This window comes from Mytilus galloprovincialis, chromosome 12 (genome assembly GCF_965363235.1).
Source record: "Mytilus galloprovincialis chromosome 12, xbMytGall1.hap1.1, whole genome shotgun sequence".
Taxonomy (NCBI): Eukaryota; Metazoa; Mollusca; class Bivalvia; order Mytilida; family Mytilidae; genus Mytilus; species Mytilus galloprovincialis.
Window position 1 is genome coordinate 70,926,574 of NC_134849.1, and position 12,820 is coordinate 70,939,393.

Below are 12,820 nucleotides of genomic sequence, written 5' to 3' on the forward strand. Positions count from 1 at the left end.
ATATACAAAATAGGCTATAGTCATGCGGTGAAGTGGATACTATTAACTATGTACTTTGTGATATCAAACGAGATCACTTCCTTGTTAGAGTTTTAAACAGTAAATGCGCATTTTTGTGAAAGTTATGTAGGAAGGGGATGCACAAATTAAAAGAGATAATACACAACTGCCTTGAGGAATAAAAGTGACTTTATTAATAAGAAAATATGTTATTTTTTGTGATTTATATGGTGTTTACTGTAGTAGCAGTCAGTTCACAGGTAAGTGAAGTTTGTGTATATATCTAAATATGTATATAATTAAATCTTCTATGTGTGATCTTAAAACTTATATTTATACACTTATCAGGTTGACATTCCTGACGAGGGCAGGCATGTAAAATATGATTAAACTAATACAATACAATAAGTTCAACATGTTCAATAGAGTGTTAATTGGTGGAATTTTAAACAAGCAGGTTCTCAATCCATTTTTTTTTATCGGGGACGGGTTTAAAAGTTTGCGAACCCTTCATTTCAAACAAAATGTCAGCCTAAGAATTTGGTCACGGTCATGTCAAATCTTCACTAAAATACACGATCAGCAGCTGTAATTGTAAGTGTCTGACTTTTTCCTGGACCCCTCTTAATGGAATTTGTATCAGTCAATATCTGGGATGTTTTTAAAAGACATACTATTAAGATCTTGTAATATATCAAAATATAATAACAATCCGACTGCCAAAACCATTTGTAGTTTAATGATTACAGACATTAGACATAATTGAATCAGAAATACATCCATCTATGTCCGTCATATCATACAATTATATTTATAAAGTAAGTTGCATATTAATGTGTACATGAAGCTTTATAACGATCTCAGAAAATATTTGGAAAAAGTCACTATCAATGAGACATCAAGGTAAGTTGCAAAGACATAAATAATGTAAAGGATAATATGTATTCTTAAGATGGTGATGAGTAGCTGCTCAACGTTCAGCGACAAACTGATATTGATATTCAGGACAATAATATGTTAATGTAACATAATTATAATCTTCCCTTGTATTAGTTTGACACACTGAACTGAATTTTTCATAAATAATGTAGAGGATAGTAGTTATTCTTCAGTTGATGATGGGTAACTGTTTAACGTTCAGCGGCAAACTAATATTCATATTCAGGACCAAAAAAACATTTTAATGTAACATGATTATAAAACCTCAAAGAGTGACACGCTGAGTCGGATTGTTAACGTTCTAGTTCACAAGTCCGTATGGAGACATGTCACCTTACCCGGGCACGTCATTCTGGTTTCGTGCCGACCAGGCCGCGTGCTTAGCGGAGAAGCAGCGCACGACAATTTTAAAGTCTTTGGTTTTACCCAGTCGGGATTCGATCAACAATTCCCTACATTCGATGCGAACTCGCTACCACGAGACCAGCGAGGCAGTTGCATTCTTTATCAATAGATAGGTATCTATATACAAGCTTAATCACAAAGTGGTAAACAAAATTAATCACTCAAGATAAAACAAAAACTTTAAAGTGATATACGTTACATGTATGTGTTTGCTTGCAAATTATGCAGATGAAGCAAAAACAAAAAAATGCCGAAACATGTTATTACACTGTGCACTGATGCATGACGTATGATGTAAAAGTCACAAGACGAGTTTATTAAAGTTACGATGGTATACAAATTGTATGCATTTCTTTTTAAAACTATTGTAAGCGGTTAATTAATCATTTCGAAGTGAAAGTGATATACCTGTATTTAAATGTTAACAAGGAAAGTACAGTTTCATGCAAAACTAACAGACCATTGCAAATGCATATTCTTTAAATAGTAAAGATTGTCGGTCAATTAATGACTTGTTTGAAATTAGATAATACAAAACAGAATTACAACACATCTATATAAGGAACACTAAAAAAAAGTTGGAAATTTTCTTTTAAATAATAGAAAGTTGAAACTTTATGGTCGAAAAAATAGAAAATGTAAACTTCCTCATACTCAGTATTTTAAATTAGACAGAAAGAAACCGAGCCTTTATAATAGATAGCATAAGTGTTAACAATTCATAATAAACTGATACATGTAAATCGGTTGAAGAACACGCTTCCGCTGGTACAAATGACATGTGTTGAACATTGTTAAGTGGTATTTTTCCGATTATGAAATACATGTAGTCTGTAGATCGTATTATGTAAAATTTGAATTGACATAGTGCATATTTGTTTTAAACTAATGTTAACTATTATTGGAAGGTTTGGATGGGAGGGGTCTATATCTCTGTAATCTTTTTTAAACCATGTTCCTCTGCTAGTAATATACCCTAATTTTTTTAATTTTTTTTATTAATTTGCCTATTATTCTCTATGTATTGCCCATTATTCCTTACTGTAATCTGTAAATGCCCTTCCATACCCTCTTGTAGTTAGTTGTATGGGTGAGGTTAGGGTCTTAGACCAAAATAAAACTGATTTCGTGCTGCTCAGTCTTTAGTGGTCCATGTTGTGTTTTGTGTGTTGGTCTTTTTCTTTTTTACCTATGGTGTTGTCAGTTTTTTTTCGACTTATGAGTTTGAATGTCCCTTGGTATCTTTCGCTTCTCTTCTGTAACTATTGCACAATTGTATGTGTTCAGATATATGGTACATTGTAATACATGTATTAGTTTAAACAGATTTAGAATGAAATTCAAAACAGTGTGGCTGTGGCCATTGATTGACACATTAAATTCATCCATTGACTGGGAAAATTTACGTGAACGTTTGTCTGTAACGACCACTGTTCACGACGTACCTACGATAGACATTTAAACTGTGGGGTCACCAAAGGTTTCTTAACGCCTTTAATTATAAAATAATTCGAAATATTAATCAGGAATAACCTTTATGTTTTGATTTATATAATTGATATAAATCAAAACATCGTGTTATTTCTGATTAATTTTTCGAATTACTTTATTAAGGTGTTGAGAACCTTTGGTGACCCCACAGTTTAAGTGTTTTTAAAAAGTACATAGTTAGCATTGGTCGTTACATAGAAACGTTCACCTAAATTGTCCCAGTCAATGGATGAATTTAATGTGTCAATCAATGGCCACAGCCACACTGTTTTGAATTTCATTCTATGAAAAACTATGATTTGGTGTTTAACTTTTTTATCAAAATATAATGTACAAAAGAAAATATATAATATTGATATCAACGCCCTTTGTATGCTGAAATGACAACTAAGCAATAAGTTAGGTGTTTACGTAAGGGGTCCATATATAAAGAATATACTGCTTTATTATTCGAAAAGATCTTTCAACAAGGTTTGTACAGTGATCCCAAGTCCCCAAACTTTCATTAAATACCACAATTAACCAAAAATACCCGCTATTGACAAAGATACAGCTATGCGTAGGAACTACTTTGTTTAAGATATGTACTACTTTCTTGTATGTTCTTTCCGACCGGGCCTGAATTAGTGGTTCTATACCTATAAATCAATTAACTTAAAGGATCAGTTTTCGCCCGAGGTAGTTTTTTGCCTTAGTTTATTAAGAATTTCTAAATTTATCAAAAGTGGTTCCTTCAAGATATTTATTGTTTTATGGCCTACTAAGTTATCTTCAAGTTCACGTCATACATTTTTCAAATTGTTTACTTTGCATCTGATAACTTTTTAAACTTTTCATGTGTATAGCCCAAATCTCAAATTATGACTATTTTGTATCTATCAATGTAAATATAGATAATGAGAAATTTATCAGTGTTCATTGTTTTATATCTTGTGCCCGTTTTATTTTAGGAGTACAATGATCTATTTATGGCATGATATTCTTTATTACCCATTCGTACATATCATTGTATTCCAAAAACTATTTTCGTATCAAAGGCATTTAAATTGTTGTGACGCAACACCAATAGATATATTTTTTTTAACTTTTACTTGACATGCATTATTCACCAAATTCATTGGTAATATAAAATGATATGGATGTGCATTTATACTTTGACACACAATAGTTCCTTGGTTTTTAAATAAATACAATCAAGCAATGTAGTGGAGTGACCAAGCCAACATTTTTTCAACTTTAATGCACGCTAAATTGTTTTATTACGACCGGGGAAAAAAGTTAGCTCAAGGTATTGACTTTCCAAACAAATCGTTTTTAGCCTGCCGTTCCATTAAAGTCGTAAAATAAGCACCATTTTCTTGATCTGTCACTCTACTAATATAGGTGTATGGTAATGATCAGCTTTGAAATTCTTACATAATGTCTTGTCTATTTGTTTCATTCTTTTCCATCTGATTATTCAATGGCATTAAACGTATTAATTATTTGAAATAAAAGGTTTGCAATTTGAATTTTTGAAGGGTAAGCTAGCACAGTGAAGAGTCGTAATTCATTTCTATAGATATCATAATTTCATGTAATCTCTGCGGCGAATCCTTTTCGACTTATGCTTTAAAACTTTTTTCCGAAGAGAATGTTTGAGGCTGGTTGACTTATTGATGTATGTATGCTTTACATCAGAGCAAAGGGGCTTCAACGCGGCGAGAGCTATTTCAAATATGTTTTAAGGCAAAAGGTAGTTTTACAAATTGGACACAAGGTCGTTCAATATACTTTAACTTAAGTCCATAGCAAACTTAATTATTTAAAAATAAAAGATAACGTGACAAAAATTGAAATCATTATAAATTTTCACACCAAGTAGTCGTTAACTGAAATTAGAAACCCTGCATTTATCATGCTTTTCAATAACATGGTCAAATCGCTGAAAGACCCCTCCTAGATTATTATTACAATGTACTATCATTCTGCATCAACAATGATATATTGGTGTTAACTAGATATATCCATTTGGGCTTACGACCTCAGGGTGTATCTAATACGTATAGGGGAGGGGGCAGACTCATTACTGCCAATCACATTATTTTATATTCACATTAAGCGCATGGGTAATTTGAAGATGTCATACAAGTTAAGCGATAAATGTATACGTTAACAGATCAATCTATGCACTGTTTAAACTTTAGGTTACAAGTACATACAGTGTGTAAATTGTACATGTATGTAGGAAGTCATCTGAAATGTTGAGTCTGTCTTGCTATTGTAGGCAAAGGATATGTTTTTCTTAGTTTGTTTGTTCCTTTCTTGTACGCTTTGGTGGTTAGAACCACAAAACAAACACAAAAGATGTTTCGGACTAAAAACTATATTTTTAAGGGGGCTTTTTTACTGTAGTCTTCTGCATGTTCTCTTAATAAATTAAACTCATAAAAGGCCGAGTTCAATGGTTGGAATAAAAATCACTGCATGCGACAAATATATAGTTTGATAGTTAATTTATTTTTACAAAAAAAGTAATTTTAATGTTTAAAATATTTGTTTAATCTGTGCATGTTTGTGTGTGTATATTGTTTATTTTGTATGTTGATACAAATAAGTGCGCGTTTATATCTTGGTTTAAATATTTGACTTGATAGAACACAAAAAAAACATGACACGGTCTTGTCAAACAAAATGTAATTACTGCAAGGGTGTATACCCCATAGACGTTAACTTCAACAACAAAAGAACTAAAACTGTTATCAAAGTGTTTCTTCAATGACTACTTTGAGATAAATGACCAGATAATGGACATAAATGGGACAAACGTGAAATAAATCCGGATGTGACATTTTCTTTACTATACATATGTACATTTCATATTGTATTGTAATCGAGGTGAAAGTGTTTGTTAAGGGGTTTTCCATGTATATATGTATTTCCATAAAATCCGAAAAGACAGTTATAAAAAAATAAAGAACTTTGAGGTTAATTCTGGAAGAGAATGTCCATGACAACTGATAAACCCACACGCTCGACATTATCCTCAATCGGAACCACTACAAATAGATCTGGACTATTTAGGTTTTAAAAACACTCCTCACAAGTACTAGCTGGCATATAGTTTGGTATAACTGATGTGTTTCGTATCAGTATATTGTCATTAACACTTAATCTCGGGTGCGCTGGAAGGGTAAACAGATCCTGCTTCACATATGGCAACCGTCGTGTTACTAAAGTTATTACAAATCCGGTAAATAGTCTGATTTGGAAGGTCACATTCGTGAAAAGGGAAGGTGATTATAGTAACGAAATAAGGAACATGTCCGATATCATCTGTGAAACGGTTCTTCCATATCGATCAACCAATTCGTGATGGCGTCCGCTAAATTTACGAATGGATTATTTCAACTGCACCATTTGAAACTATTGGTTTAATAGCTTCCCAATGTACGACCCTTTTTCGTTTATCAGTTATTGTATTAAACGGAAGACGACTATGATTTTTTTTTAACTAAACAAAAGATACAATTTATGTCTTTATTTATGACATTTCGTTTGTATTTCAAAGACATTATTTTGCTTAACATTTGTAAACAATGACAGCTAATTACATTGTACATCTGCGTTCTTGGTTGTTACATGGGGGATTCAGAGGAGTCATAGGACTTAGTGGCTGGTTCTTAAGGTGGTACCTAAAACTACAGGGACATAACTCTGTAAAATCAGCAGAACGTTTTAATGACGTTGTGTTGTTAAGGGAATATTAAGCTTCTCAATGATCAAAATAAGTTTTTGTCAAACTGCTATATAACCAATGTAATTTTTCTGATTAAACGGTTGGTTCAAAGTTTTTGAAATTTTTATATTTTTGTCAAAGGGTCAAACTAAATACTTTGTCAAAACTTAAAGAAAATTAAACGAGCCAAATTAATTTTAGTTCAGGTGTTAGGTACCACCTTAAAAAAATCCCACTATTTAAGTCCTGTTGATTGACTGATTAATTACTGTTCGCTTAATGTCCAGTTGAAAATATTTCAACGGCATGGGTGTTTTAAACGGGTGGTCATATTGATATATTTCCTCAACTTTAGCAATCAAGACATAATGTACTTTCTGTAATCTGTAGAAATTGTTGGTTAAAACAAGGGTTTATATGATTATAAAATAACGCTGCTCTTCTCTTTTCACTGCTCAAATCTTCTTATCTACTATTTTTCTGGTAAAGATTTCCATTTAAGACTACATTATTTAAGGTGGAGGGGTCTGCTACCACTTAAAAGTTCACGCAACATACACTAAATTCGGCTTACGATAGATTTACAAAACACAAACTTGTATGGTTCGTTGTGATGTTATACTGTTACACCACTCTTCCAGGTTAGGGGAGGATTGGGTTCCGCTGTCATGTTCAATTCCGCCACATTCTGTATATATGTACCTATCCCAAGTCAGGAGCTTGTAACTCAGTTGATGTTGTTGCTGATGTGTTACACAATAAGTCCGTTAGTTTTCTCGTTAGAATTGTTTTACATTTGTCATTTCGGGGCCTTTTATAGCTGACTGTGCGGTATGGACTTTGTTCATTGTTGAAAGCCGTATGGTGACCTATATTTGTTAGTTTCTATGTCATTTGGTCTCTTTTGGAGAGTTGTCTCATTGGCAATCATACCACATCTTCTTTTGTTTATATATTTATGGGTTTTTTTTTATTTCAAATAAATGGATGCATAAATTTAGTGATAAGCAAGAAATAATGAAGATTTTGATTGCGTACATTTGAAGTAATTGTCAAGACGTTAAAAAACAAAAATAAATCAATTTAATGTCCTGCGGATTTATGTAGTACAAAGTTAAAAAAAAAAGTTGTTATTCGCGACTTATTAACATGTTACACGTGAGTGTTACTTTTGATGTTTGGTCATGTGGTTGTTTTGAAAAGTGTTTTCATTCTAATGATGTATTATGTGGTTTTCTTGACTGAATAATAAATTTGTTATACACACAACATGTGACTGTAACAGTTTACTTTTTTTTGTAATTACATCACTGAATGCACATGTACTAAGTAATTTTAATTTGTTGTCTGTCAGCGATGGAATAAATTCATCTTCCAGGACAACTAAGTTCAAACCTTTTTCTTGGTTACGACTGTTTATAGGCTGTTTTTTTTTTTTTACCTTTTGGCTGTTTTAGACTTTTGTTTGGTTCTTTGTCATACTAGTAGTTTTGTTATCTCCACCTTAGTACATGTATCTATGCCATGAATTGTTTTACATTGTCATATCGGGGCCTTTTATAGCTCACTATACGGTATGGGCTTTGCTCATTGTTGAAGGCCGTACGGTGACCTATAGTTATTAATGTCTGTGTCATTTTGGTCTTTTTTGCATAGTTGTCTCATTGGCAATCATACCACATCTTCTTTTTATATTTTCATAGCATAATGTTATAAGTTTTAGAGAGGAAGTATGCTACTTTTCAATCACGTGCATACCATCGGAAAAAAAATTAGTAAAACGTCACTATTTTACCTTTAACATTTAAACATAATGATTGTTGCTTCGACCAATTTATCAATATCGACCCCCTAAAACAAATGCCTTGATTTGTGTTTTTGATATAAAATGAGGGAATATGGTATGATTGCCAATAAGACAACTATCCACCAAATATTCAATGGAGTGGATGTAAACAATCATAGGCAATATATAATAGATTTGTTTCAGTTTTTTTAGTACTTAAATGTGTGTTATCTCTTTGATCATTTGTTGAATTAGTGATCTTAAGTTTTTTTTTAAATCAGTATTCTTAGAACCAAGGATGAATTAAACTTTGAGTCGAAAATGCTTAACAAAACATAATTAATTATATATCCTGTCATTGATTTAAATATAAAAAAGAAGATGTGGTATGATTGCAATGGATACAACTGTCCGCAAGAGACCAAAATGACACACAAACTAACATTATAGGTCACCGTACGGCCTTCAATAATGAGCAAGCCCCATACCACATAGTCAGCTATAAAAGGCCCCGAAATGACAATGTAAAACCATTCAAACAAAAAACTAAAGGCCTTATTTGTGTATAAAAAAGAAGAGAATTGACCCGCTGACTACAATGACACAACAGTCACGTTGAAGTGACAACAGTCATATCAGATTAATCATGCAAAAAAAATAACTTTGTGAATAAAATGGACACTATTTTCAGGGTGATTTCTCAGTCAGGAAATGTGTCATGATAGAATGTCGCAAACGATTCCAATTTTTTGGAATTGCTTGAAAAACAATGAAATGAAAGATGATTAATTTTGATCATGATAATGAAATTTATTGTAATTTAGCACGTGTCCATAAATGGACCGACATTAGTAATTGACATTTTGTTTCCTGGATATTATGTTATTATACAATAACAAAAATAGTACTCCATGCAACTATTTGATAGCCATTCCTTCCTGATACTTTCGAAAACATTCGGCAATCCTCGTTAGAATCCGCTACTCTCCATGAGGGTACGGAATCGGCCGATTTGAGACGAATGTACTGAAAGGTGAACAGAGCACTAAAGGGAATTAACTCTTTAAAAATTAGCTGGACGTTTTAATCACAAACGGGCAGATTTTTAAATATTGATAGATCTGAAAGACATTGTAATCTTTGTAATGCTAATGAACTTGGTGATGAGTTTCATTACTTATTCAAATGTACCTTTTTCAACAATGTAAGAGCTAAATTTTTACCTTTAAATATATGTAAAAACCCAAATGTTTTAAAATTTAAAGAATTGATGAATACATCAGATTTATTTACACTTACTGGAATAGCAAAATTTTGCAAAAGTGTTATTAAAACCTTTTAATATATGTGCTTAATCATGTTACTATAATTTGTACTTCCTGTCAAATATTTGTATTAATTATATATATACTATTATTGCACCTTTGTTAACCATGTTGTTCTAATGTAAATATGTTCACACTTTTATTGTTTGTTAAAACATGTTGTACTAACATATCCCATGTTGGGGCTTTAGTGAAATAAAATGTCTTATGTCTTATGTCTTACAAACTATCTGTAAAGGGAAATCAGGGTTCTCAATGACCAAATAGGGTGTTTATAGAAATTAAACGAGCCAAACCGGTTTTAGTCAAATTGCTGGGTACCCCCTTAAATATCATGATGTGTGTCATTAGTAGTGAGGCTAAATTAAACTGCATTTACTTCTATCCACTATTATATATATAAAGTCATGACTTTAAACCGAACTTCTCCTTAAATAATTCTTCCACTGTAACTGTATACCCTTATATACTACTTGCTTCGACTAAACCAATGTCCATATTTGGACAAACAGTCTAGATGCGTACATGTGTTCAGATTAACACAATATATCACGAAGCAATAAAGGTGCTAGAAATTATGTGAAACGAAAGATGTGGTGAAACTCATTTTGTTAAATGCAAACCATGCAAAAATTAAACCTAAATAGGCAAAAAATATACAGCTTTAACAATTAATATTTAAACAATGGAAGAACTGATTTTTTTACCAAAATAAAGAGATTTCAGTAACTGCATGGCGATCCTGCAAGTACCTCTGTGCTATACGTGACTTAGTTTGAAAATATTGTTAGATGTTATAAAATTATATATATAACCCTACTGAAAGATAAAAGGAGGTTGTGATAAATATTAGCAGTAGTAATACATACATTTTTTGTACTTGAAAGCATTGTACAAGTCTATAAAATTTCTTGCCAAAAATTAAACTAAGGAAGAAAAATGTGTTTTTCACTCCTATACCTCAAGGTACATGTATGTTCATGAATATTCGAACACAGATTCTAGCTCATAACAAGTTAGTCTGTACGTTCGTTTGTTCGATAGCTGATTTCGATTCGTTTGATGAGTTAGAGCTTTTATTTTTTCCATATGGTAAAGGACTTTTTGCATTGAATTTGTGTTGGATATTTTTGTTATTCTACTTTTTAAATCGTGTGTAATTGAAGTTTTGAGGGAGAGTGTTAAGATAAAAAAAAAACATGAAATATTGTGAACTCACGTGCATGCATGTGATAAATAAAATTTTGTCATTGAAAAGTAAAAAAATGATAAATTGCAGACGATTTGGAGCTTGGCATGCATTTTTTTTTTTTTTTGTATTTCTTAGGCATTTGTTGATCACTGAATGTTGCCATTAAAATATTGTTTGGTTATTTGTGTTGTTGGATGACTGTCTCGTCGACGTATATCCATCATATCCTTTTAAACTTATCATAAATAAAGATTTTAATAAAAAGATCCATTTAGATTTCATTCAACAAAATGGCAAGACATGTACTTATAATTCGCCGTTTCAGTATCTAATGCATCCTGGGTAATATTTTCAAAAGTGTACACCAAAACGTCCTGATTGGTTAAAAATGTCATAAACAATGAAAATTTAACAAATGACGTGACGTTATTTTCATTTAGGGGTACGAACAATGAAATTACCCTTGATTCTTTAGATTCTGAAACGGCCAATTGAAGATTGAACAGTTTATTTACCTTTTATCTGATTATTTTCCCGGAAGATTTTTCTCATCTTACGAAACATCTAAGTTGTCAATTAAATTCCTGGAAAAGACATGACATCTTGTATAAATTAAAGGCTGGCATATCAATGAGAAAAAAAAACTATTTTGGTAGAAATCATTTTACTTGTGGGTTAGGGTTAGTGTTGTATTTCAATATTCGTATTATGTGTGAGTATGTTATGTGACCTGGTGTAGAATGAACTTTTTTAATTTGTCCTTGATAAAAAAAAAGTACTTTTTTTAAAGATACTTTTTTTTAAAGATTATTAGAGTGATGAGGAAATTGAGACGGGTAATTTATATGAATGTCACTTTTCTTTCTGAAAATTAAAAAATAAACAATAAAAGCAATCATTTTTTCTTCAACATGCATTTAATAATTTACGTAAAATTCACATTATAGACTTCTTGATTCCGTAAAAACTATTTTTATACTACGAAATAGGGTAAAAGTCATATTTTTGGAAGTCTTCCGTAATAACTCTTTTCACATTGGGAAAGAGGTTTTGTTTTAACACATTAAAAATTCTTACTTTCAAATACTAGTATGTATTTATCATAGCTTTATGTCAAATTTCGCTGCTTATCTGTGTTTTTAAGACTTTAGCATACACTATTCTGACATAAATGTTATATAAGTAGTATACAGTATTTGTCTTAGTAATAACCTTAAACAAACATACTTTTCACTTATATAAAGTGATAAACCTAGATGCTTCAGTTGTCAGTGGCAGCTATACACATATGGGAGGGTTTGGATGGGGTTTGCAGATGATAAAGCGTACTGTAAAAAATATGCAGGATAAAGAGATAGAAATAAAAAATAGATAAATATAAGCAAAAAAAATGAATACAGAATAACAGGGTGTTGAAATATTCAGATTAGAGAATATTTAGCAACATTAATAAATATTAAGGTAAAATCATCTAAAAAATTTTAAAAAAAATGAGAAATATAGGTCCACAATCCATACCCTCATCGGAATTGTATATCTACCTTAAACTGTAGAATTCGTGAACGACTTACTGTTAACTAGAAGATATTCAGCATGTTTATTTCACTTCAAACTTGTATATTTTTTTTAATTTCGTTATGTTATTTCTATATACTAGAGTAATTGGGGTCCAAGGGGATAGTGTTCATACATTGTACTTATAAGCGCAATTCTTTTATTGTGTGCCATTGCACATCATATTCATAGGCTTGTGCTCTTCTTATATCATGACACGTACCTCTCATATCGGTTGTCATACCATTGGCATATATATTTAGTCATCTGTCAGATTGGTGCAAAATTATAAGTTAGTTCAAGGTCAGTTGGATTAATCAATTGTAACTTGCTTGACGTACAATTTTGACCAGTCAGTCGGCTTAGAATGTTACATTTGTAACGATACAAAGGATAGGAATCTGATAAAA

General features: G+C 31.6%; 1 protein-coding gene across 1 annotated transcript in view; it reads left to right on the forward strand.

The window, feature by feature from the left end:
* Positions 1-12,820, forward strand: part of LOC143054725 (uncharacterized) — a 28,436-nt gene continuing 15,616 nt past the window's right edge. Inside the window, exon 1 of the mRNA XM_076227758.1 lies at positions 1-260. Within this exon, the coding sequence (XP_076083873.1) occupies positions 207-260 (54 nt within the window). The 5' untranslated portion in view covers positions 1-206. The remainder of the gene's footprint in view (positions 261-12,820) is intronic.